At 33.1% G+C, this 27,336-nt stretch overlaps 2 protein-coding genes across 6 annotated transcripts; one reads left to right on the top strand and one right to left on the bottom strand.

Annotated features, from left to right (window-relative positions):
* Positions 1-680: 680 nt before the first annotated feature.
* Positions 681-3,579, bottom strand: LOC115718513 (DNA-directed RNA polymerases II and V subunit 8A). Of its 3 annotated transcripts, none has more exons than XM_030647314.2 (6): positions 3,453-3,579; positions 3,227-3,253; positions 2,441-2,602; positions 2,002-2,159; positions 1,079-1,173; positions 681-959 (listed from the first exon to the last, which is right to left on the bottom strand). In XM_030647314.2, the coding sequence occupies exons 3-6, from the start codon at positions 2,511-2,513 to the stop codon at positions 827-829; spliced, it is 459 nt and encodes a 152-aa protein (XP_030503174.2). In that variant the 5' UTR covers positions 2,514-2,602; positions 3,227-3,253; positions 3,453-3,579; the 3' UTR covers positions 681-826. The 3 variants fall into 3 exon arrangements, with proteins under 3 accessions (XP_030503174.2, XP_030503173.2, XP_060965936.1); XM_030647313.2 differs by having other exon boundaries at positions 3,227-3,272; positions 3,453-3,568; XM_061109953.1 differs by lacking the exon at positions 3,227-3,253 and having other exon boundaries at positions 3,453-3,520.
* A 788-nt stretch (positions 3,580-4,367) lies between these two features.
* Positions 4,368-10,914, top strand: LOC115721131 (uncharacterized). 3 transcript variants are annotated; one of them, XM_030650382.2, is made up of 17 exons: positions 4,368-4,527; positions 4,632-4,712; positions 5,084-5,248; positions 5,622-5,943; positions 6,074-6,160; positions 6,236-6,326; positions 6,935-7,001; positions 7,294-7,336; positions 7,690-7,861; positions 8,026-8,124; positions 8,310-8,378; positions 8,468-8,606; positions 9,121-9,331; positions 9,569-9,690; positions 9,823-9,856; positions 10,029-10,223; positions 10,320-10,914. In XM_030650382.2, the coding sequence occupies exons 3-16, from the start codon at positions 5,114-5,116 to the stop codon at positions 10,202-10,204; spliced, it is 1,767 nt and encodes a 588-aa protein (XP_030506242.2). In that variant the 5' UTR covers positions 4,368-4,527; positions 4,632-4,712; positions 5,084-5,113; the 3' UTR covers positions 10,205-10,223; positions 10,320-10,914. The 3 variants fall into 3 exon arrangements, with proteins under 3 accessions (XP_030506242.2, XP_030506241.2, XP_060965935.1); XM_030650381.2 differs by having other exon boundaries at positions 10,351-10,914; XM_061109952.1 differs by having other exon boundaries at positions 10,035-10,223; positions 10,351-10,914.
* The last annotated feature ends 16,422 nt before the right edge of the window (positions 10,915-27,336 follow it).

Here is a 27,336-nt window from a genome sequence, read left to right on the forward strand (position 1 = left end):
AATTCGGAAAAATTTAATACACCAAAAATTACGTTTTTTATTTTATACGCATATAAAATAAATTGTTTAAACATTATATTCTATTATAAATTATTCCGAATTTCTCAAAATTTTATAAGATATTATTAGACCTTAGGATAAATAAAAAAAATCTAAGGGTAATTGTAATGCCATAAGAGTATTATATATAGAAAGGAATAGTGAGAGAAAAGGTGTGAAGAATTTGATTTTAGTTTGTAATTTTTGGAAGAGAATCAGGCTCTCGAAATCCTGGATATTAATAAAAGGCATTCCGCCATTTTTGTCCAAAAACTATTATTCTTTCTCTATTTTCTGCAATTGATTAATCTTGATAGGAAAATTCCTATCATATATTCTAAATAGTTATAACGTATATGAGTGAAAAAAAAATAGACTAAATTTTTTTTCTAGATATCGAAACAAGTAGAGAGTGCATCAATACATCCTTTTTAAGGGAATCTATTGTAAAATCACCTTACTTCATTAATATACAAAAATGTCAAAAAAAAAAATTTGAAAGTTAAAATTCGTGACTTGATTCATATTGGCACATAATAGTCAATATAGACAGACTTGGAATTTGCTAATGAAACAAGTTTTGCCCAAAAGAGAGAAAAAAATAGAAGGTTATTATGTTAAAGAAGAGAAAGAATATAAACTTTTGCCCAATAACCCAATAACAAATAGGGTGCCTTTCTAACATTTTGGGATGTTAAAATATAATTCCCCTTGAAACTTTAGGAATTCTGTGTAGATGTACATTACATAATATGATTAGAGAACTTGTTTCTATCATCATCAACTCTTACTTAGCAACAAGATCATTTGGAACCTTTCTAATAAGCAAAAATAAATTCTGATCATGCCTAAACTTAGTACAACAGGCAGGATCCCCTTTCAGCACCATCTGAAGCCCACCATAAGAAACATATATCCCCCTGAAACAAATTCAACAAATCCTTAAGAAATGATGCAATTCCTATGATTGTATGAGATAATACAATCTTCATGTGTGTACCAAAATCTTGTATGTTCAATTATTAATTGCATTACTTACACTTTTAACTCTGAACCTGAGCCTTCTTCTGCCAGTTTATAGAGCAATCCATGCATAATGTATTCAAATTTGTCAGCGAGAGATTTCCGCTCAGTCTGGAAAGGAAGCAGGGAACATGTTAAGTATCTTTGGTGCTTGGAGGAGAAGAGTTTCAATTTTTCCAAAGAGCATTAACAGAACAAAAGAAAATTAAAAAGTGATTTTCATATGAGTGGTCAATAGAAAGGACTTTACACAGCGAAAAACGGCTGACTCGGATCATTATAAGAGTCTAAGCTCCTACCTTGCCTACTCAGGCTATTCCAACAAATACCACTCCTTTAATATGAGAACAGATTCTTAAATTCTTATACTAGTGGGTGGGATTACTTTGTTTTTACAGGTTATTCCCCTTTATCTATCTATAATTTCCTTGCTTCTGTTCCTTCCCTACTCTATTTCCTCAATCCTGCTCTGTGGACTGCTGTTCCCACTAAAATATAAAAATTTACCGAAACCAAAGCGAGCACCGCATTCTCATCACCTGATATTATGTATCACTTGTACCCAAGAAGCTAAAATTAACTAGCAGAATGATAGTTACCCAATGCTACATACTTATCAAGATAAAGAGTATTGAAACCAATTAGAAAGGAGCTAAGCAGTTAGGTACATCACCTTAACATTAGGATAAATTATTACTATAATCTCAATCTCATTCTCATAGTAAGTAACTTTATCATGAGAAAGAAGGCGCATATGTATACGAAAAATACACAACAGCTATATATATGGAACGGCAGCAAGCAAGTCCACAAAATTTCAGAGCCCACACCAACAGATGACTTCAAATGTGCAAGAATAAATAGACAAGCAACATCAGCAATTTGAATCTAGACTTATTAGTTCATCAATGTCTTACACAGATGGAAATTCAACAGTACCTGATTCTCCAAGCTACTAACAGGTGCTCCATTCCAATTAAGGGTGGGAGACAGAACCATCAAGAACCTATCTCCTTTTTGCATAGGATATATCTCTGTATTTACATCAAGGTGCAACAACATGCCATGCTTCTCACTTTGTGCAACGATTCTAGTAACTAAAACAAATAAGAGAGAAAAAAAAAGGATTGAATATCAAACTTCAACCAAAAGATACATACATGTTAAAAAGCTCAAAAATCAGAAAAGACGAACAAACAAGAAAAATGATAGCAAATTTTGGACAAATTTCTAGTGTCTACAATCACAGCAAGATAGATTTTTTCCAAAGGCCTAATCATTTATAAGAAGTCTTGTGCTTAAATACCCAACTGAGAAAACTTAAAATGAGCAAGGAAACTACATACAAATGACAAGTATCGAAACAACAATGACACACCTTTATCAAACTTTTCACCATTTGGGTTTATTCCCTCAACCGAAAAAAAATCGTCGAAAAGGAAATCAACCATCTTTACAGGAATAATAAAATCAGAGGAACAAAAACGAACAGAAATTCCTTTGACTTGGAAAAATCCTCTTGATGCCGGGTAGGTCGAACCTGAGAGAAGTGTTGTTTTACAATTAAAATAAGGGTTTCCAGTGCTGTAAAAAAAGAAAAAAAAAATACTGACTTGAAAATATAATTATTTTTTAGAAACACTGTAATATTCCAATTCTACCACAAAAGAAAATAAGTTCAAGAAAAAAATGCAAGTCTCCACAATAACTCTATAGCTTCCATTGATGCAAATCTAAAACAAAAGTTATCCAGTACAAAAATTCAAGAAATAAACTAGCATATAGCATATTCAAACATAAGCATATATTCCCTGAATAACAGCATTATAAAATACTAAAATTCATAGCAAAACAACAAACCAAAAACTAATATAATATACCATATCACAGAGTACACAACAAAGCATATACTACACTGTTATCTTCTCAAATGTTCATATCATAAAATGCTAAAGCTCAACCCAGTTTACAGTTACAGATACATTGCAATTTGAAAAAAAAAAAAAATCCCAACATGGAAAAGAAAGCATAATTGCATAATTGAAATGAAGACAAAAATGTACCAAAGCAGGAAAACGATTTATCAAATGCCACAGAACATAATAAGTATAATAAATAAATAAATAATACCAAAGTAGAAACAGAGAGAAGATGAAATATGTACCTGTGATTGTGAAAAAAGCTCAGTCGACTATGACCAAAAAAGAAAGCTGTGATTAGAATAAAACACACAAAATACAATTTAATAGAGTGAAGGAAGTGAATGAACTAAAAAGAATAAGTGAATCCTCTATTGTATACTATGGGTAATCTATACATGTTTATAACCATATATACATTCAATATTTGCGTATACATATATATATATATATCTTTGTAAGAAAAAAAACCTGGTGGATAACAGAGCCGGCGTGGTAAGTAGTTATGGTGCTTTAGAGAACAGAGGAGAGCTTCAGACGAAAGCAAGTGAATGAAAGGAGAAGAGAGTTAGGGTAGGACTAATGGGCCCGGAATGATGGGGCTATTTTGGGCTTGGGCCTAAATATTATAATTTTCCAACTTTTTTTATTGGCATTATTTCACAAATATACAAAAACAATAAAAAAAAATTATAAAAATACGGTTTTACGGAATTTTGAATATTTTTAAGATTTTTTTAATTTTATTTACAGAAAATACGGTCTTTTTATGTTATACTCATGTAAATTTGTTGTTGGTTTTTTATTATTTGTATGTTATTCTTTTGTTGTTGTTTTGATTTTATTTTTATGTTATTTTTATGTAATTTTCTTGTTGTTTTTCGTGTTGTTTCTATGAAAAATCGTAAAAATGTAAAAAAAAAATTTAAACGTAACAATAAACTTTTTAACAAAAATTTGTACCTTATGTAATTATCCTATTCTGTATAGAAATCTATAAGTTTAATTAGGGGTATTCATCAAACCACCCACGCTCCACTACACATATTGTCCGTACCGCACCACACTGTATGAAAAATACAGTTTGAAATTTTTTATGTTGCGGTTTGCATTTTTTTCTAACTGCGCGATGCAGTACAATCTGCAGTTTTGAATTTAATAATTATGGTTCAAACTGCATCGTACTTTATATTACAAAATTACTAATTTTTATAATATGATTTTTAAATATATGTAATACATTATATGATATTAAAATTTAATAAGATTGTTTTTTTTTATTGTTAAATTGATTTTTAAATTTTTATTATAATATTTGATAATGATTGTATTATAGAGTGTTTAAATTATTTTTGCAGTGTAGTTTTGCAATTTTAAGATTTTGTAAGATCTGGTTTGATTACAAAAATCGTATATGCCTAATTCGCACCAACCGTACCCTGAACACCCAGTTTAATAATGGGTTTCTATTGTTTCTAAACTTCAAGACTTTACTTCCAGTTTGTTAGTTACAGTTCAAATTTACACTCAAAAATGGCGTAGTTAGGTAAGTGAAGTAGTGAAGCGAGCCTTGGGATTGTTTGTCTTTTCTTATTATTGTGTTTTTGTTCGTATATGCTGATTTGGTTGACTGATTATATGCATGAACAGTTGCACACCATCTGTTCGAGTAATTTCCTCTGAGAAAATAGGTGGAACAAGACTGGTTTTGAGGCCAAAACCTATAACAGGGTACGCATTTATAATTCATTTGCCTCTTAACACAATTTAATTTGAGTAATGATAGACACAACAATATTCCAACCAAGAAAAAGAAAGAAAATTATGCACTATCATTGATGAAATAAAATAACAAACAATATGGAAGCGGGATTTGATTTCTTATTAAAATGATATTTAATTTTTTCAATTGAGATGGGGTAGTTCTTTAAATACAAAATGATTATTACTATTGCAACTATACAATTAAATATTCATAGTTAAGATTAGTTACAGACTATGATTCATCATAGTGTGTAATTTGAATGTACAAATTTGCTTTAATTTATGTCAATGTATATGCTTTGATCACAAGTGTTATTTAAATGAGTTTGTTGAACCAGATAACTTAGGGAGTGTTTGTGTGTGCCATAATGGGAATCATCAAAGATGGCACAGTGTCTGGGTCTCTACCAAATGCTCAAGTGTTTGCAGTCCATTATCCTGGATATCCTTCCTCCATGTCTCGTGCAATTCAAACCCTTGGGGGTGTTCAAGAAATTCAGACGGTATTATTATTATTAAACTCATTTTTTAGTACTGATGTGATTCTGTTTAGTTTTTCACTGTTCAGTAAATCATTGTAAGAAATTAAGCATGTTTACTGTTTTTTTTTCCAATGAAATGAACTATAAAGAAAAAGCTTTTGTTCTATGTGATTTCCTCTGTATCTAGTGAAAATAGGGTAGTTGTCTTATCTTCTATTTTTGAGAAATTTGATTTCAATTATATTTTAAAATCAGATATTCTTTCTTCCTTATTATTTTCCTGACTTGCCAAGATTTGTTTGGCTTGGGAAACATATCCTAAGACTAATAAAAGCATTTTTGGACTAAGTTTTTATCTATTTGGATTTTTCTCCTAACTTGAGACTATTAACAGGTTAGGAATCTTCACTCAAATAGGTTGGAACTCCATTTTCGGCCTGAGGACCCATATTCGCATCCTGCATTTGGGGACTTTCGTCCTTGTAACAATCTGTTGCTCAGAATATCTAAAAGCAAGTCCACCAATGGACAAACTAGTGTAGTTTCTGATAATGTAGGGTTGCAGGGTGGGAATATTCTGGATAATAAAACACAAACAGGTGAATCTAAAATTAGATCAGCTGCTTCCAATGAAGAAGCTCAAGTTCAAGCACCTGAAACTGAAAACATTTCTGCTGATATTGTTGCTCGTGTTCCTGAGGCTTATCACTTTGATGGTGAGACTCAAGTTAATTTCAATAATATCTGCTAAGTGTTTTTGTTTTATCATTCGGGAAAACATATATTATTCTACAATTTTTGAGCTGATTTTGGTTTCTTTTCTTTTCCGGGTATATGTTTATGAAGGAATGGCGGATTACCAGCATGTGGTTGCCGTACATGCAGATGTGGCTCGAACGAAGAAGAGAAAATGGATAGAAGCAGGGGCTACTGGTGAAGTCTTTGTGTTTCTCTTCTTCAAATTCAATGCTTGGAAAACAATTCTAAATTATATTTATTGTTTTTCAGAAAAGGGTGACCTTCTCGGTGTTGATGAGGAGGATGTGATGACAATAGTGCCTCCACTCTTTGCACTAAAAGATATTCCTGAGAATTTAGTGTAAGATTTTCTAGTATTCTCTTGATTAGAATGAATTTCTTCGTTAATCTCATTTATCTTGTATTTTCTTGAAAGATAATCATTTTAGTGAATTGATGCAAGAAAAGATGTGAAACTCCCTGACAAAGCTTTTTCAAGCTGAAAATAATTTTCATATTTTTCAAAATGGGGAAGTAAGACTAAGCAAGACTTGTGTGATGTTATTTGAGTCTAGTGAAGTTTGTTAAGAAGAAACAGTTAGAAATTCAATTATTTTTAAACGGATATTGGAGCAAGATCCTATATTTTGGTTTAAATTTACATTGTCCAGGCCGTGGTTGATTATCTAGAGATAGCCAATGCGATTTAATTGTTTAATTTTATTTTTTTTGAATAATGATTAAATTTCATTAAACTAAATCATCCAAAATCAAGGATGCGATTTAATTGTTTAATCTATTTTTTTTTTCTGTTAATGTTTTTTGGTCGAAGTTGCTTCGTATTTGAAATGTTTGATATAATGTCTGTGGAGAGATGCATAGTAGAGTGTAACTTTAGAACTGTTATTTTATTTCATAATGTATTTCTTCTAACAGTGTAACTTTTTTCGGAACATTATGATTTATCAGGTTGAAACCATCAGTAGTATTGAGTCCAAAAAAGAATCAAGAGGAAGTTGCTCAGCCTGAATGTGATGTAATGTCTATTGGCAACCAAATTACTTGATGCACATTGACTCATTAATGATAAATAATAAGCTCACTCACTGAACTTTCCTTGTTAAATTGTTAATATATATTGCACATTATGATTTTGTTAATCTTTGTTTTCATTTTATTGAATCATCATTCTGTTTTGATTGAGTAGTGGTCTTGAGAATATCCGTACCCCTGAATATTTGAAATTGATTTAGTAAACCATATTTGCATCATCAAGATTGAATTTGGTAAAACAGTAAAATTGATACATTCTTTATTTTGTCTGGCAGGTAGACATGGAGCCTGTCCTTGGAATTGATTTCAACATCAATGATATCCTAATTATTCAGTTTACATTCTTCCCACGGTCTAGATATATTTGGGATATTTTTCTTTTTTCTTTGTTTATACAATTATTGCCATTTTTCTACGTCTTGCATATATGGCCCAATTAAATCATTATTCAATTATGAAGCACTTATTAAAATCATTGGATACAACATGAATATCTCTTGACCCGACAAGTCTTTCTCCAAAATATTCTGCATTCCTTGTGCAAATTTGTCGTGTGTTTTATCGAGATATCCTTATTTAAGACTAAAATCTGTGATATAGATTTACTTTCTGTGAAAGGCAGAATATGAACCAAAATCTGCATTCTTTCTGTTATACTTAAGCATTCCTACAGATACCGAAGAGAATAAATTGGGAGGACTACATTCCTCAGGACTCAACTCCGTGGGAGTCACAGATGGCTGTTTCTAATTTGTTTGATGAGCGACCCATATGGATAAAGCGTGCACTAAATGAACGGTTACTTGATAAGGGATTTAATTTTGTGCATAGTATGCTTAGAAGGTATAGCATTCTGCTGAAAGCCTGAAACCTTTATAACTGATGTAAAACATATGATTCTTACTGTATTTTTTGGTTTTGAAAGATTATTCTGTTCAGCAAGAGAATTAGTAAAAAAAATGAGTTCTAGTTGCTGCCATGGGCTTATCCTAATATGGTTTTTGCAGGCTTCTTTCTAGAGTTGCATACTACTTTTCAAGTGGACCATTTCTAAGGTTCTGGATCAGAAGGGGATATGATCCTCGTAAAGATCCTGAATCTCGCATGTAAGATTTTCACCCAAATATTTCATCAAACTTTGTAGAAGGGAGAGATACAATCTTGGATTGAAAGTTGCACTTCTAATCTTTTCATGTGCTATAGTTTGATGGAATGATTTTTTCTTATGAGCCTTATCAATTGTTTATTATTTACGATAGAAATGATAGTTCCTACTATTTTTCTTTAACAGATATCAAAGAGTTGATTTTCGAGTACATCCATCTATTCGAAGTTATTGTGATGCTAACACTGCCAACCAGTAAGTTTCGAAATGTACACATGCAACACTTAAGAAGGTTACAGACATACCCATGTGTTTATAATATATGTGCATTTTTCCTTAAACAGGGCAAAGCAAAGATGGGAGGATATATGTGCATTTCGAGCTTTTCCATTCAAGTGCCAGACGTCATTGCAACTATTCGAACTTGAAGATGACTACATTCAACAAGAGATTAGGAAGCCTCCAAGTCAGACTACTTGCACAGTTAGTTTCTCATTCCTTTTTACCCTTACTTATTTGACAAGAAATTGGCTTGGTTATTTAAACTTAAAAGAAATATAGCAAATTATATAACTAGTTTATAAATGAAAATAAAAGCTTAATTCTTAGTCTACTTGACTTAACTTATAAGACCTATATTGAAAAATTCAAGTAGACTATCATATAGGTTCTATGTAGTATGTAATTTGCATGGATTTCCACCCAACTTTTAAAATGTTTCTTCATTTATATCCTGGTTTTGAGGGTTTTCATAAAGAACTAAGCTTTCGTATGTAAATATGTATACCAAGCAAGAGTTGAACGCTGTCATTTGAAGCAGCTTACTAGAACTTCTCTCTTGAGTTGCAATAGAACCTATTTATTGCTAGATCTTTTTCTTCTTTTCTAGGAATTATTATCTCTCTAAGAGGGTTGGGATAAGCTATTATAAATAGTCTGAGAGTTCAAGTTACATTTTTTCTATCGTGCTTTATTATCTTGTTCTATGTAATTGCAGTATGCAAGTGGATGGTTTTCACAAGCGGTTCTTGACAGCTTGAGACATCGTATTACAGTAAGGTTCCTACCTATATATCCCAAATCTGGTTTTGGTGTTGGTGTTGATCGTTTACTTAAAGCTGCTACCGAAAGCTTTGAAAAGTCAAAAAGGAGACGCAATAAAGACAATGTAATGCTTCATGAAGAAGAGCACCATCAAGTAGATGCAGGTTGGAAATACCTGCAATTCCTGTTATGATATCTTTTTTCCTAAAATAGGTTGCAATTTCTGTTATAATAATGATTTATAATTACCATGATAGCTATTTTTTCACTATAGACCAGAATTGACTCTTCAAATTGGCATTATACAGTGTTCTTATTATCTAAGGAACGAAACTATTTCTGTTGTCATGCAAAAATCACATTATTTGCCTATCAAATGTTAAATTTTGAGATATTTTCAGAGAACAATGATGTAGATGTTATGCATGGTGAAGATGTTGAGGAATCCAATAACGTAGAGGTTGAGATCGAGGTCGAAGATGATGATGATGAGGATGAGGATGAGGAAATTCAGCTTGAGGAGGTATTTAAATTCATGAGTTTTTTATATTATGTTGAAACAGATGTTTTGGTGTCCTCATAAATTGTCTTTCGGTGCATGTAACAAATAGTAAATTACTGCTTTTGTTGATATATTATATTATCTTCATTGTAGGCCGACGATGAAATTTCTTTGCAATCTCAATCATGTATCCTTTTACCATTATCTTACTTTAGTAAAAAGGTGAATTGTTTTCTGAAAAATTGGGATCGGTTTGCTGGTGATTAACTTCCTAATTTTATCTTATTGTACGAAGAAACTCTAATAGCACTAATCCTACTAATGAGAAAATGTTTTGAAGTTTCCTATACTTGAGTTAGATTTAGATCTAAACACGGAAAGCATCTCGAGAACCCATTTACAGGAGTTGTTTGGTAGTTTTCCATCCAATGAAGGAGGAGAAGATAAAGTACAAGACAGAGATATAAGCGATGAAGAATATCAAATACTCGAGCAAGATAGTGAAGACAACTTATCCGATGAGTATGACTCCTGAGTTACCAAATATTCAGAAGGTTTGTATCTATCCATAGCTGCATTCATACAAATATTCATAGCCGAAGCCTAGCTGCATTTATAGTTGTACACAATCAGTCGCCCATTTTGTACAGGCGACCCTGATACGAGTTTTGTTGGCTTTAGATCTTGCAGCTTTGGAGGGCCCCAATGCACAATCAGTCACATTACTTACCGGGTAAATTCTCTGATAGATTTTCTACATTCCAAGTATGGTTCAGTAATTTTGTTTGAAAAATACCAAATATCAGTCATGTGTTAGTGAGCGGATTATAATTATGAAGTGAGTCTCACACTTTGACTTGTTACCATTTTGGGCAACAATTGTGCATAAAACAACAATATTGACAATATTTTGGACTGTTTGGCTTGAGAGGCACAGAAAAGTTATGCTCTCTTCAAAGAAAAAGATGAAACATAAGATTTTCTTTGTGAAACAATAAATTTAGGTTGTAACATATAATGTTAAATGTTTAGAGGAGTTTCTTTTTTAGATTTAGTTAGAGACATGAATAGTTTCATGTGAGGTTTCAGTGTATATAATGTTTGTTTATTTGTCTATTTTAATTATATTTTGTTTTATTAATAGACTTTATGCTGTTTGTATTCGAATGGAGCTGTGCAAACATGAACCTATTATTTTGTACTGTATTTTAGTAAAATTAATACAAAGTTTTGTTTCTATTTGAATTATATTCTTAAACATTTTTTAACACCTTTTCAAAAAAAAAAAAAAAAATACTCAAAATCTTAACATTGGTGATGTTTTTCCTTGGGCAGGTGTGTTCATACATATAAGATGAACTTTTCATACTATGAGCATACATAACTAATCATTATACATACATAATAAAATGGATTAACTAAACTTAAGATATAATTAAATAATCATTTTCTTAAAAAATAATAATATGTATGAATTAGCAATTTATGAGAATGACAGAATTTCGTGTTGGAAGAAGAAAGAAATGTGTGGCTAAAAGCGAAATGCAAATGGGTAAAGGATGGTGATGACAATTCAAGATTTTTTCATAATCTATTGAATGCAAGAAAGGCCAGGAATACAATATCCATAACAGAAAAAGAAGATGGTTCAATCCTTGATGATGATAAGTGTTGTAAATCCCTACAGCACAAACTCAATTCACAAGCATACACGATGCAATGCATACACACCAGATAATAAACTAGTAAAGAAATGAACAAGAATTTGACAGAAAAAAAAAAAAACAATGCAGAAAAACATAGGAAAAATAAGAGTGAGACAAAAAAATTATCTTGGTTCGGATCTCAATGTGAGTTCTATTCTAGCTCTCCCCCAAGGAGTTTCTCCACTATGCAATGTAGTTTACAAACACTAATAATGAGTTCATCAAGCAGAACTACACATAGAGAGATATAGCCTCTCAAACCTTCATGATCGAGCAGTTTAGAACACCATGAATGCCATGGTTCTTCACCTCCAAGAGTCTCCAACTTTGGCTCTTCTCTGATTTTTTCACTCACTCTTACTTACAAATTACATAGCAATAGGCGTTTAAATAGGTTAGAAATTAGCTCACAAAACTGAGCCACTAACCACTTGGACAAAGCCAACTAACATAACTACTTTAACTAACTTTCTTAACTAACTTCCAAAAATGGAAAGTTTAAAACCAAGACTAGTTTTCTATGAATTACAACCACAATCTCCACCTTAATTCATAGAAATCTAGTGAAACAAAATGCTTCGGGGAGTGAACCTGAAAACTACACAGGTCCAAGTTTGAGCAAGTCCATGAAATACTTAAACTTGCTCACTGGCAGCACCTTAGTTCCTGCATCAGCAGGGTTCTCATCTGAGGGAACTTTCTCCAATTCAATCTCTCCAGATTCTATCTTGTCCCTGATCCAAAACATTCTAATGTCAATGTGTTTGGATCTCCCATGGTAAATAAGGTTCTTGCTCAAGTGAATTGCAGATTGACTGTCTAAAAACACTGAGACTTTTCCTTTCAACATGCTGATTTCTTGCAGAATGCCCTTGATCCATGTTGCTTCCTTGAATGCCTCTGTGATTGCCATGAACTCAGCTTGCTCAAGTGAATTGCAGATTGACTGTCTAAAAACACTGAGACTTTTCCTTTCAACATGCTGATTTCTTGCAGAATGCCCTTGATCCATGTTGCTTCCTTGAATGCCTCTGTGATTGCCATGAACTCAGCTTCTGTAGTGGACAAAGCAACTACATGTTGCAGTTGTGATTTCCAGTTTATGCAGCATGAAGTTAACTGGAAACAATAGCTAGTGATTGATTTTTTGGTGTCCTTGTTGGATGCATAATTAGCATCAACAAAGCCTTCTAACTTTAATGTGTTGCCAGTCTTCTCAAATGTCAAACCATAGTTTGAGGTTGTCTTTAGATACCTTAAAAGCCATTTCAAACCAGTCTAATATTCTTCACTAGGATTGGACATAAACCTGCTCAAAGTGTTGACAGCATATGCAATGTCAGGCCTTGTGCTTATCATTGCTTACATGACACTCCTAATGGCTTTGGCATAAGGAATTTCTTCCATCTTTTTCTTGAATTTTTCATCTTTTGGGGATTGCTCTGTTGTGAATACAAAATGGCTAGCTAAAGGAGCTTGAGTTTCTTTTCCATCCTCCATATTGAACCTTTTATTGACCTTTTCAATGTATGATTGTTGTGTCAACAGCAGCTTCTTTTCTTTCTTGTCTCTCTTGATTTCAATGCCTAGGATTTTTCTAGCAACTCCCATATTTTTCATCTCAAACTCACTGTTAAGGACATACTTCAGTTTGCTTATTTGGTTTTGATCCTTTCTCATAATAAGCAAGTCATCAACATAGATCAGTAGGAAGGTTGCAGCTTGTGAATTCAGATTTGTGAAATACAAGCATGTGTCAAACTTGAATCTGATGTAACCAAATTTTGTGACCACTGAATCAATCTTCTTGTACCATTGCCTTGGAGATTGCTTCAGACCATATAGTGACATCTTCAGTAGACAAACCAGCTCCCCTTCTTTGGATCCCACCTTGAATCCTTCATGTTACTCCATGTATATAGTTTCTTCAAGTTTTCCAATCAAAAATGTTGTTTTTACATCCATTTGTTGTATGTCCCAGTCAAGTTGAACAGCAATAGCAATCATCATTCTTATTGTCTTTATTTTAACAACTAGAGAGAAAATTTCTAGGTAATCTACCCCTTCAACTTGTGTGAATCCTTTTGCAACTAGCCAAGCCTTGTACACCTTTCCTTCATCCTTAGTTAGAACATCTTTGACTCTAAAAATCCATTTGCATCCTATTAGTTTCCATCCATCTAGTTTCAATACAACTATCCAGGTTCTATTCTTCTTCAAAGAAGTGATCTCTCCATTCATTGTTGCATTCCATTTCTTGGACTGTTTGTTTTTTATTGCTTCTTGGTAATTTCTAGGCACATTTTCCTTTGATTCTTTAGCTACTGCAAGTTCATAGGCAATAATATCTGCTTCGCCATATCTGGTAGGGGGCTTTATTTCTCTCATTGTTCTATCTCTGGCCAGTAGGTAGTTATTAAGATCTTCAGATTAGTTGTCTTCCTCAATGTCTTGATCAGTGCCATCTTGAACTTGCAGGTCTGTACTTGTATGTTGTAGTGGCTCTACCTCAATTTGCACCTTGGACTAAGAACTGTCACCTGAAACATTAGGTAAAATACCTTTCTCATTTCTTTCAAAAGGGAAATCATTCTCATTAAAAATAATATTTCTACTAATCAAAATTTTTTTAGTTTCAATTGATAACAATCTATAACCTTTGACACCAATTTGGTAGCCAAGAAAAATACATTTAATAGAACTTTTTCCTATCTTGTCCTCCACTGTGTGTGCGTATGCAGCACATCTAAAAGATCTTAAGTGCATTAGAGAAGGAGGCTTACCACTCCATATTTCTTCAGGGGTTTTAAGATCAATAGTTCTACTAGGACTTCTATTTATTAAGTAGCATGAAGTGTACAAAGCTGTTGGAAGTTATTTTACCAGGAACTTAGATCTACTCACAAGTATGTTGATTTAACAACCTAAATATGAACTTCTAAAACGATATGAAATTAAACACATAAGAGTATCAGAAATCTTACAGTGATTGCAGCGGAATATATGTCTCCTCCCACTCAGATCTCTAACCCTTGATTCCTTTCTGTAGCAGAGTATAATCAAGATCTGAGCCCGATAGTCTTTCTTTGTTGTTTCTGAATTCTACACAGCCTTCCTCACTATGATTGAGGTATTACTTGATGTGTGTGGGCACCACTCTAGCACTTATACATTTCGAAACAGTGAAGGAAGAGAGAGAGAGAGGGTGGCGGCTCAGAGAGAATTTTCTGAGAGAAAATTCTTTCAGAATAATGCTGTGAAAAGGTTGTACAGTTGTGTGCAACTCTGAAGCCTTTGCCTTCTATTTATAGAAGACCACCAAGGGCTATGATTGACATTTGGAATTGAAAAAATCAAAGAGAAAAGGAAGCTAAGTGGCCAGCCTAGGCATTGTGGAAACAAGGCTTGCCACTTTTCCAACTTTCCTTTTCCTACACTGATAGTTTCCTGTTTTGTGAAAAACTGCCAATTCCATTGTTCAACCACATTAATGACAAATCTAATTATTTAATAATTAAAATTAATTATCAAATAATATATTATCATTTATTTTATTAATAATGAAACTAATTAAAGTTTCCTAATTAATAAATATGCCCTTCAAAAATCTCTATTTACTATTTTGCCCTTAATAAGTGATAAATTCTCAAATAGACAAGTCCATCTTGAGAATTTTTAATTGATTAATTAAAATCAATTAAATGAGTCTTACAAGTAATATCATCTCAACTAGTGAAGGGACCATGGGTCTATATATCCGAGCTTCCAATAAGCAGATCTAGAATTTACCACTTAAATTCACTGACTTATTAATTCTTCGTTGAATCCACACATAGAACTCAGAATTGCACTCTCAGTATATAGAATGCTCTATATGTTCCACCATATAGACACATTATTAATTATCCATTGTTATAATCCTAATGTGATCAATGATCCTCTATATGGATGATTTACACTGTAAAGGGACTTAAATTACCGTAACACCCTACAATGTATTTTATCCTTAAAACACTTAACCCTGTATAAATGATATTTCAACTAAGTGAAATGAGTACTCAATCATTTATCTCGTTTGGTTAAGCTCGAAGGAAATCACCATTTGCTTACTATTCGCCAGATAGAAGCTATAAATTCCATATTTATGTTAGCGCTCCCACTCAATCGCACTACCGTGTTCCCAAAATGTATGTATTGCCCAGACTAAAGATTAGGCTTAACTAACAAATCAAAGAACACGAATAATACTCTTGAAATTAAGCCTAACCATATCAGGATTTCGATCATGTGATCTAGGATCAACTTATGATATTGAATTGAATAGATGTTTACGGTAAGTTTCAAAATCTAATTCAAAGTTCAATATCGGTCCATTCCAATGCATACTCCATGCATCCAACCTGAGCTTTACTTTAACCTATGTTCTGGAAAGAACATAACATTTCTCCAAATGTAAGTAAACTCTGTTGTAGATTGTCATATCAGTGAAACCCAGTGTTACGATAAATCTAGGAATACTTTATTCACATAGTCATGTTTATTTTCCACTGTGTTGACAACACAATAAACATGTTCAAGTATGTGAAAGGGGTTTGGATGAATTTATAAATCAAATAGACAAGCAATTGATTAAGTGAACCAAAACATACACAAGTGAATGAAAAATTACTTCTGTTACTTTATTGATATTGAATAATCTGGATTACATTGAAACAAAGTTTTATTTAGGGCATAAAACCCAACAAACTCCCACTTGCACTAATATAAAACAAATCAGTACATTTCATTTAATCCTAAATTCTGACGGTGCTTTTCGAATGAAGTTACTGCCAAGACTTTGGTGAATGGATCTGCCAAGTTATCCTGCGTATCCACTTTCTCCACCAAGACATCCCTCTTGCCACATATTCTCTGATAATATGATACTTTCTTTCTATATGCTTACTTCTCTTGTGGCTTCGAGGTTCCTTACTGTTGGCTATAGCTCCAGTGTTATCACAAAGCAGGACTAGAGGCCTTTCCATTCCAGGAACTACACCAAGACTGGTGAAGAACTTCCTAAGCCAGACAACCTCTTTAGCTGCTTCAAACTCGCAGTGCTATGTATTCCCGCCTCCATGGTAGAATCCGAAATCGCAGCTTGTTTAGCACTTCTCCAAACCAGCTCCACCCCCAAGAGTAAACACCATCCCGGATGTAGATTTCCGTCTTGAAGACATCCCCGGAAATACGAGTACGTATAGCCTAAGGGATTTAAAGCACCACCCTTGTAGACTAATACATAATCTCTTGTACTCTTTAAGTATTTCAAAATATACTTAACAGCATTCCAATGTACCCTTCCTGGATTTGACTGATACCTGCTCACGATTCTAACTGCATAGCAGATGTCAGGTCTAGTGCATAGCATAGCATACATTAGACTTCCAACTGCAGAAGCATAAGGAATTTTTGCCATGTCTTCTATCTCTTGAGGATCAGTAGGACACTGTTCCTTAGATAGACGGATACCATGTCTAGAGGGCATGTTTGCCCCTTTGGTATTGGTCATGGAAAATCTCTCTAGAACTTTGTCAATGTAAGCTGTTTGAGAGAGAGCAAGGGATCTGTTCTTCCGGTTTCTGACAATCTGAATACCAAGAACATAGGCTGCCTCACCCAAGTCTTTCATGTCGAATTGAGTGTCAAGCCATTCCTTGATGTGAGTCATTTTCTTGATATTGTTTCCAATGATCAAAATGTCATCAACATAAAGGACCAGGAATACTACCACTTGGTTTTCCTTGAGTTGGTAAACACAAGGTTCATCTTCATTCTGATGAAAGCCGTAGGTCTTGATGATCTCATCAAACCTTTTGTTCCATGAGCGAGAAGCTTGCTTAAGCCCATATATGGACCTATTTAATTTGCAAACTTTATTCTCCTGCCCAGGAAGAACATAACCTTCTGGTTGCTCCATATAGATGGTTTCTTCAAGAAGCCCATTAAGAAAGGCTGTCTTGACATCCATTTGCCAAATTTCATAATCTAAAGCGGCAGCTATGGAGAGAAGAATTCGGATGGATTTGAGCATGGCAACAGGACTAAAAGTTTCCTCATAGTCCACACCTTCTCTTCGGGTATAACCCTTGGCAACCAGTCTAGCTTTGAAAGTTTCGACTTCGCCTCCAGCACCTCTTTTCTTCTTGTAGACCCATTTACATCCAATTGGACGAAAATCTTCAGGTGGTTCTACATATTCCCAGACTTTGTTCTTTTTCATGGAATCCATTTCTGAATCCATACAGGCTGACCATCGCTTCCGTTGCGGACTTGCCATTGCCTGTTTATAGGTCAATGGGTCGTCATCAATACCGTCACCAACGACCATATTGATTTCACCATCCAAGCCATAACGAGATGTAGAAACCCTCCCACTACGACGAGGAGCGGTGACCTTCTGAACAGAAGCTTTAGTAGTAGTTTTCTCAGTTGCTACAACTGAGGGAGTGGGATGTTCCTCTTCTTGAGTAGAAGAAGATGGTACATTTGAAGGAACAGTATCTATGAGCATTTCCTCTAATACAATTTCACTTTTCGGTTTGTTGTCTTTCATATAGTTATCTTCAAGGAAAGTTGCATTTGTAGAGACAAACACTTTGTTATCCTTGTGACTATAGAATAGTCCACCCCTAGTCTCTTTAGAATTTCCGACAAACATGCAAACCTCAGTTCGCGATTCCAGTTTGCCTTCTTTCTTTCTTAAGACGTGAGCAGGGCACCCCCAAATCCTATAATGGCGCAAACTAGGTGTGCGACCATTCCATAGTTCGACGGGTGTCTTAAGGACTGCTTTAGATGGAACAACATTTAAAATGTCGTTTGCCATTTGAATAGCATATCCCCAGAAGGACGTAGACAGAGTTGAATAACTCAGCATAGACCTAACCATTTCTAAGAGAGTGCGATTTCTTCTTTCTGCAACTCTATTCTACTGTGGAGTGCTTGGGGCAGTATATTGGGATTCAATTCCAAGTTCAATTAAATGATCTTTGAACTGCATATCCATATATTCTCCACCCCTATCAGTTCGCAAGATCTTTAATGTTTTACCTAATTGGTTTTGAGCCAAAGCATGAAATTCCTGAAACTTTTCAAACGTTTCAGATTTCTTTTGCATTAGGTAAAGAAAACTATATCTGGAGAAATCGTCAATGAAAGTGACGAAATACTCATAATCTCCTCTGGCTTTTACATTCAGCGGTCCGCAAACATCTGAATGTACTAACCCTAGGGGTTCTTTGGCACGCTCTCCCTTTGCAGAGAAAGAACGTTTGGTCATTTTTCCTTCTAGGCAAGACTCGCAGTGGCGGTTCTCCTAAGACGACATTTTTCAATGGACCGTCTTTGGTTAGCCTATTGAGTCTATCAAAACCTATATGACCTAAACGTAATTGCCATAGATAAGTTTGATCATCATTATCAATCTCTTTTCTCTTAAGGCTTCTAGGTTTAGCTACATTGAAAAGTTCAGTATTTAGTGAGATTTGAGTATCAGGTCTTAAAACATAAAGCCCTCGTTCCATGTTTGCAACACATATATGAAATCCATTACGAGAAATTGAACAATTTGAACTCGAAAAATTCAATATATAAAAAGTGTCTGTAAACATGAAACACTAATCAAGTTTCTACTAAAATTAGGAATATATAAAACATTCTCTAAAAGTAAAAACTTCTTAGAATTAAACTTGATTCGGGTTGTTCCTCTTGCTTTAACTGATACCAACTCGCCATTTCCAACTTTAAGCTTTAACTCATCTGGGTGAAGATTCTCCCAAGTTTCAAGCAGCTGCAATGAAGAACATACATGGTTAGTAGATCCAGAATCAACAATCCAGGAGGATTTGTCGTTCTCTAAAACACATGATTCAAATACAAAAGCATCACCTTCGTTTGTATTGTCTAGAAGCCTGGGACATTGTTCTTCTTTATGTCCCTTTCCATTACATTTCGCACATAGAACATGATGTCTGATAATTGTACTTGAAGAAGCAGCTTTGTTAGAGCCCTCATGCTTAATCTTCTTCCTCTGATTAAAGCTTGCAATGCTAGGAGGTCTCATTGCAATCAGATCCCGCTCATGGGCCCTCAACTCAGACTCGAGTTTGTCCATGTCGGAGGAGTTAGGATTGTTCAATAAATAATATAGAACAAAACTGTTATACTCCTGAGGAAGACTATAAAGTATGAGTTTTACCCATTGTTCCTTTGATAAATCAATTCCTAGTAGATTTGCCTTTTGGACTTTCAGATTCATCAACAATAGGTGCGAGTTAATGCAACTACCAGGATGCATTTTCACACTATTGAGTTCTTTTGCAAAGATACTAACTAGGAGTGGATCGGGATGAGGGTTATTCATATTGGCACTACAACATATCAATAAACAGAAGTAAGGTTTTGGTTCTATAAATTCATACACGGTGTTCGTAAAACAAATAATCACATATGTTATAAAAATACTAAATCTAACATAGTTTATTTTCCAAGGTTTCCAACGAACCCATACAAAGGTCCCGTTTAGGCGAGAGTCAAAGCATCATCCATTGAATAGAGTTGTCAATTCATCTAAAATGTCAAACATTCTAGCAACCTTTTATTCGATCAAGATTGGAATTCAGCGTTGTCCCGTTTAGGCGAGAGTCAAGGCAATTCTATCTTATGAGCTTCTACCATTGTTTCGTATTCTTGTAAGTCTTACACAGTCGCCACCATTAGGGTGGACATGAACCATATAAATAAACCTATAAGAATACTTATCTTTCGAGATTAAACGACGCTAACTTGCTAATGAACGTTCCTCCATTAGGGAGGATTACTCACTAAAACAATAGCTATGTAAAACCAACAATGGAGATCGAATTTCTCTTGATTAAAGCTCATTATTTAAACATGTATTTTGTTTAATCATTTATATTCCATATCTCAAAAATGAAATATTACAAATTAAAGTAAAAACTTTAATTAAATTTCAAAAATGGAATAATTTTGAAAAATATCTTATTTAAGTTGTTTAGAAAAATCTAAATACCCAACTTAAAAATATTCCTCAACTAATGACTTAATTAGATATTACCAATTAAGTAGTAACCACTTAATTTAGAAGATATTCCATTTTAAGTTCCCATATTTGGAAAATATCAACTTAAAAAATATCTAAAGAATCTTAATAACCAATTTCCAAAATTCCTCAACTTAATTTATAATAGGAAATTTAAAAATATTCAAATCTAAGTTGATTTGATAGATTTAACTAAATCTCAACTTAAATAGGAATATTTAATGAAATTATAAAACTAAGATTCAGAAAGAATTTATATGGTTATAATTCCATATTTAATTAAAAACAAGAAAAATACATATAGCTTTCCAGAATATAACTATTCAAACTATGTTTTTCTTAAATTAATTTCAAGGAAGAATGAAATTAATTATGTTGCTAATCAATTTTTTATTAGGTCAAACTAATATAATTAACCTAGCACAGTTATCCAAATCAGGCAAATGGGTCTTCACAATTGGGGTTGTTCATGTGAGGGGGGGTTGAGTCCAGTATGTCGCACCCACTTCTAAGGCTCCCAACTCTCACACAAGGCCCAAAAGAGAGGAATTTAACCTTAAATTGAATAACTGTTATTAATTGAATAGGCTCACCACTAAATGAGCCTAAATAAAATCTATCAGTTATGATATTAATTGATTTTGGATGAATTTATAAATCAAATAGACAAACAATTGATTAAGTGAACCAAAACATACACAAGTGAATGAAAAATTACTTCTGTTACTTTATTGATATTGAATAATCTGGATTACATTGAAACAGAGTTTTATTTAGGGCATAAAACCCAACAAAAGCTTCTTCCCAATATTTCTAGGGCAAACCAGAGTCAAGTAGAACACATCTTACCTTGTTTAGAAGTGTTCTATTCATCCTTTCAGCAACCCCATTCTGTTATAGGTTTTTGACAACAGTGATATGCCTTCTAATGCCTGTTTCTACACATAGCTCATCAAACTCATCATTAATAAACTTAAGACCATTATCAGTTCTTAAAGATTTGACCCTTTTATCAATTTGGTTTTCAACAAATATTTTAATTTTTAAACTTGTTAAGACAATCATTTTTCTGTTTCAATAGGAAAACCCATACCTTTCTGCTATAATCATCTATAACAGATAAGAAATATTGATTTCCACCAGGTGTTTTGACCCTGCTTGCACCCTAAAGATCAGCATGTAGGTATTCTAGCACCTATTTTGCTCTGTAATTGCTCATTGAAAATTTGATCTTGTGTTGTTTTCCCTGCACACAGATCTCACAAAAGGGTAAATTTGCATGAGTATAGTTTAAGAGTAAACATTGTTTAGACAACTCCACCAATCCTTGCGCACTGATATGGCCCAAACTGGCATGCCAAAGTTTGGAATCGATCTTGTCTTTGGTGACTTCTGCAGCTTATGCAGGGGTCATTGTTTTTCCATCCAGGAAGTACAAGCCATGTTTCTTGATACATCTCATGACAGGTAATGAACGTTTAGTGATCCTCATAGTCCCCTTACCAGTTTTGTACTCAAACCCTTCATCATCAAGAGTGCCAAGGAAAATCTAATTTCTCTTCAGATCAGGAATGTGTCTAACATTTCTGAGAGTTTTGATAGTGCCATCATAGCTTCTGATGGCAATGGTGCCAATACCAATAACTTGGCACTTCTGATCATTCCCCATCATGACTTTTCCACCATCAATCTTGGAGTAGTCAATAAACCAGTCCTTGTTTGGACTCATGTGGTAGGTACAACCACTATCAAGAATCCATTCATCATTGTCCTTGTGATCTAAACTGGTACATGCATCTCCTGAGTTTGAAGCTTCACCTTGTTCCTTGATTATAATAAAAACATCACCATATGAACTATAGTGATCATTAACTACAGCATTTGAGTCATTTCCTTTCTCCTCTTCATCTTTGTTTTGCTTTTTCTTATCCCTAAGTTCCCAATAGTTTTTGATTAAGTGACCTATCTTGCCACAGTGATGGCATTTCCTTGTTTCCTTTGGTCTTGATTTCGATCTTGTGTTCCCCCTAGGCCTTGAATTGTTCCTGAACTTAGATTGATCCCTGAATCTTAAATTTCCTCTTCTTAGTTGTCTTCCTCGAATCATCAAGGCTTCATCATTTTTAGTTTCTTTTTCTGCTGCCTTTTTCCAATTGAGTTTTGCATCTCTTGATCTGAGAGTGCTTATTACATTTTCAAGGGTGAGAGTGTCTCTGCTATACATTATGACAGTTGTCATTTCTTTGAACTGATCTGGCAACGCATTCAATATGATCACAACTTGATCTTATTCCTTGATTGTTTCTCCCATATTGGTTAGTGACAGAACAATCATATTTAGATCATCCAAGTTCTGCTCTAATGGAACAGTAGCTTTCATCTTGAATCCATAGAATTTTCCCTTCAAGAAAATCTTAGGTAGCTGCTAACTTTGCCATGTACAGTTGCTCTAGCCTTTTCCAAATTCCCAAGGTTATTTTCTCTCCTATAACTTGTCTCAGAACATGTGCGACCTAGACCTGAATTCGTCTTCAGTCGTGCAAGAGAGGCCATTGGGGTGGGCGATTCAGCTCGTTAAGCTTTGTTCATCGACGAAGTGGGTTTCCCCGATCCACCATTAAAATCGGTGCAAAAAATAGAGAGAGAAAAGAGGATGAGATTATGAGAGAAGAGATATAAGTGTGGGGTTTTGGAGTGTAATGTGTTATCTCCGTTTGATGAGTCAGCGTCGGGAAGCTCAAATCTACGAATGGGAAGGAGAAGTGTATGGTTCATTGATGATTTGTTAGGAATGGGAGGGAGGAGTGTATGGTTCAGATCTAGGAATGGGAGGGAGGAGTTGTTATATTATTTATAATAATATAATATATAGATTAAATATGTGTAATAAACTAATAATATGTAACATATGACTATATTAGTTGTCATCTTTTTGTAACATTTGGGGAGTTGTTACTATGAGTAACCTCCACCATTATCACCAACATTAAGAGTGTAAAAGATGTTACACACCTTTATTTGAAATTCTTAATGCTATAGGAGTTATGGTGTGTGTAAGAGTTACATTTGAGTCCATAACATCTATAGGGGTTATGAGTTTGAATTTCAAATGGTGATATCCTAAACACTATATAAAGAGGTCTAAGGTGCTCATTTTGGAGATGAAGTTTTCTATCAAGAAAGCACTTTGCTAGAAAACCATAAGGCTTGATAATTCCCAAAGCTATTTCCTAGAGAGTTCCCTTAGTGCTTAGAGATAGGGGGAAATAAGCTTTTGGACAAAGGTGTAATACCTTGTTCAAGTCATGGTGATCCCCACTAATCTACGTACTCAAGGTTGTGAGTGAGTGTTTATACATATATATTATTCTCTTATTATATACACATATTTTATATTGCATGTGTTCTTATCTTCTTCTATATTTCTTATATATAATATATATAGTGTATATATATTGTATATTATGTTGTTGTAACATTTATTTAATCTCTTTGTTGGTCCTTGTATTGTATTACAATAGAGTTGTAATATTTTGATTTTCTTCCATTGTAATAATATCTCTAACAATCAAAAGCTTATCCCTTTTCAATGGAAGAGGTGATAAATCAAGTGTGAGAACACAAGGATAAGAGATTATATGTGAAAACCATTCATGGGTGAGCATGGTGGTGTATATTATGTGATTTACTATATTTTTTATATGATAGTAATATATATGATATATATATGAGTTATATATATGTGATCATGTGTTTATATCATATTATATATATGATATTTGAAATTTATATCATGTTATTGTATGTATATATGTGAGATATATAATATATAACATGTATATATATGAGTAATATATATTATATATATGTAGAGCATGTGATATAATATATATTAGTGAGATTAAATATGTAGAAATAATTATTTTTATGTATTTATATGAGACATGCATACATAATATATGTTATATATGTGTATATAATATATATCATGTATATTAATGTGTATATATATGTTATATATGTGTAAGGTATGTAACATATATAGTTGTGTAATTAATATATATATTATGTGTATATGATATATATGTATATTATAGTATATATATTATATACATACGAGATATGTAACATATATATTGTGAATTTAATATTGATATTATGTGTATGTTACATATGAGATATTGATTAGTAACATACATATTATATTAACATATGAGTTACATAGCATGATAATAATGTTGATAGTAATAAAATAGTGTTTATTATTATTGTGAGAATTATAATCATCTATTTTGTGAATAAAGAATATTTTAAATTCTTTTTTAATTTGGTAGTGAACATCTCACTTTATGAGATAATAAAAGATGGCTTTTGAGAAGTTACATCTTTTATTGGGTTATAAGAGATAATCATCTCATATTTGAGATAAGGAAAAGTGGACTATGAGAGTTACACTTTTATTGGACTTGCATTGTCATAAGCAAGAACAAATGGATTAAAAGTGAATCCAAACTTGTGAAATGAGCCATAAATTGGAAGAGCAATTTTGGACTCAAAAGTAAATGAATCAATGTGGATTCAAAAATAGTGAAAAGATAACAAAATTGGAGAAGCAATTTTGAATCTTAAATGATCAAAGTTGTGAACAAAATTGATGAGAATTTTGTTAACTTTGGTATAATTTTGGGCTAATCTCAATAAGGAGATAACCTTAAAATTATGAGTAAAAATAATCACATTATTTTATGAGTAGTAATGTGAGTTTGATATTTTAATTTTGTTGAGAAAACTAAAAATGTCAAATGGTATTTTTAAAGTGGCCTTAAAGAGTCATTTGAAGAGGAAAATACACAAAAGTGATATTTTATATACACTTTATGGTAAAAATGTGGGGGTGAGCCACAAATTTAATCAAAATGTGTTGAGACATTATTGATTAATTTATTTGATTTTGAATTCAAATTCTAAATCAAATTTGGCTATGTGCATATGTAAAATTTTGACATATTTTGGTGTCAAAATTTAGTGAAAATAATTTCAAGAAGGAAATTAATTAAAAGAGTTATAGAGACAAAGTGGTCTTCTATATTTTAAAATCAAGATATTATCTTGATAATTCAAATGTGAAAGTGTGGGGGTGCACACTCCAATATGAGAATTTGAGACATGCTTGATGTCTTAAAATAAAGTGCAATTTAGACATGTTTGGTGTCTAAATTAGTGTTTAATATTGATATGTTTGGTATCAAAATTATTGAGAATTTGAGTTGTGTGAAAATTAATCTTTTATGATTGAATTTTCAAAGCTTAAGTACTTAAGGAGAAAAGTGGTCACAAAGTGAACACTATATTTTGGCATGCATGATTCACATGGAATCAATAGTGAGAGGTTATAACAAATCGCTTAATCTCCGTACAAGATTAAAGCAAGAATTTTCGAGGGATGGGACCTAAACTCCCTTAGTGTTTTGCTCATTGATGGTAACCTATCTTAACACTAGTAAACATCTAGTCTTAAGTTCAATAGGTACTAACAAGTTAATAGAGTGAATATGGTACTCAATTGTCCCATCTATGGATGAGTACATGTTGTGAAAATTGAGGGTTAAAACCAAAAGGTTTTTTAATGGAGCTTAAGCTTAAGAAAACTCACTTAAGCTTAAGAAGTGTCTAAAGAGTGGTGAGACACTAAAACTCCACCTATATGGGCTAGAGGTGGTGCCGCCTCTTATGAGAATTGGGAGTATTCTCTAGAGAGTCCATGAATTGGAATTTTGCACATGGCCATTAATCTGCAGTAAAGAGCGAGACATGCGGTCTCAAGTGAGCATTAGCGAGGGTGTGTGTGTTATCACCGGTTTGTATTAAAGGAATAATGGTTCAATGCTACGGCAACCAAAATTTCATCAAACTTTGTGGTAACTACACTAAGGTAAAATTCAAGTCGAAAGACATTTTACCTAATGCACCTAAGCAAGATTTCTTTAGAAGTGTGTATTTAGTCAATCAAAGCGGGGGAATGTTATATTTTGATATAATATTTTTGATTGATTAAATAAATGTTACAAATGTTACAAGTCTGTTACTAAAGAGATAATATTTAATCTAGTGGGGGATTGTTATATTATTTATAATAATATAATATATAGATTAAATATGTGTAATAAACTAATAATATGTAACATATGACTATATTAGTTGTCATCTTTTTGTAACATTTGGGGAGTTGTTACTATGAGTAACCTCCACCATTATCACCAACATTAAGAGTGTAAAAGATGTTACACACCTTTATTTGAAATTCTTAATGCTATAGGAGTTATGGTGTGTGTAAGAGTTACATTTGAGTCCATAACATCTATAGGGGTTATGAGTTTGAATTTCAAATGGTGATATCCTAAACACTATATAAAGAGGTCTAAGGTGCTCATTTTGGAGATGAAGTTTTCTATCAAGAAAGCACTTTGCTAGAAAACCATAAGGCTTGATAATTCCCAAAGCTATTTCCTAGAGAGTTCCCTTAGTGCTTAGAGATAGGGGGAAATAAGCTTTTGGACAAAGGTGTAATACCTTGTTCAAGTCATGGTGATCCCCACTAATCTACGTACTCAAGGTTGTGAGTGAGTGTTTATACATATATATTATTCTCTTATTATATACACATATTTTATATTGCATGTGTTCTTATCTTCTTCTATATTTCTTATATATAATATATATAGTGTATATATATTGTATATTATGTTGTTGTAACATTTATTTAATCTCTTTGTTGGTCCTTGTATTGTATTACAATAGAGTTGTAATATTTTGATTTTCTTCCATTGTAATAATATCTCTAACAGGAGTGAGGACTCA

The sequence above is a fragment of the Cannabis sativa genome, chromosome 2 (genome assembly GCF_029168945.1).
Source record: "Cannabis sativa cultivar Pink pepper isolate KNU-18-1 chromosome 2, ASM2916894v1, whole genome shotgun sequence".
Classification (NCBI taxonomy): Eukaryota; Viridiplantae; Streptophyta; class Magnoliopsida; order Rosales; family Cannabaceae; genus Cannabis; species Cannabis sativa.

Excerpts from the sequence above, each read along its gene's own strand:
- LOC115718513 (XM_030647314.2), bottom strand. The coding sequence starts at position 2,513 with ATGGTTGATTTCCTTTTCGACGATTTTTTTTCGGTTGAGGGAATAAAC. Across the intron at positions 2,160-2,440 it reads TGGTGAAAAGTTTGATAAAG|TTACTAGAATCGTTGCACAA; the intron begins GTGTGTCATTGT and ends TATTTGTTTTAG. Across the intron at positions 1,174-2,001 it reads TTAGTAGCTTGGAGAATCAG|ACTGAGCGGAAATCTCTCGC; the intron begins GTACTGTTGAAT and ends CTTCCTTTCCAG.
- LOC115721131 (XM_030650382.2), top strand. The coding sequence starts at position 5,114 with ATGGGAATCATCAAAGATGGCACAGTGTCTGGGTCTCTACCAAATGCT. Across the intron at positions 6,327-6,934 it reads GATATTCCTGAGAATTTAGT|GTTGAAACCATCAGTAGTAT; the intron begins GTAAGATTTTCT and ends ATGATTTATCAG. Across the intron at positions 9,691-9,822 it reads AGGAAATTCAGCTTGAGGAG|GCCGACGATGAAATTTCTTT; the intron begins GTATTTAAATTC and ends TCTTCATTGTAG.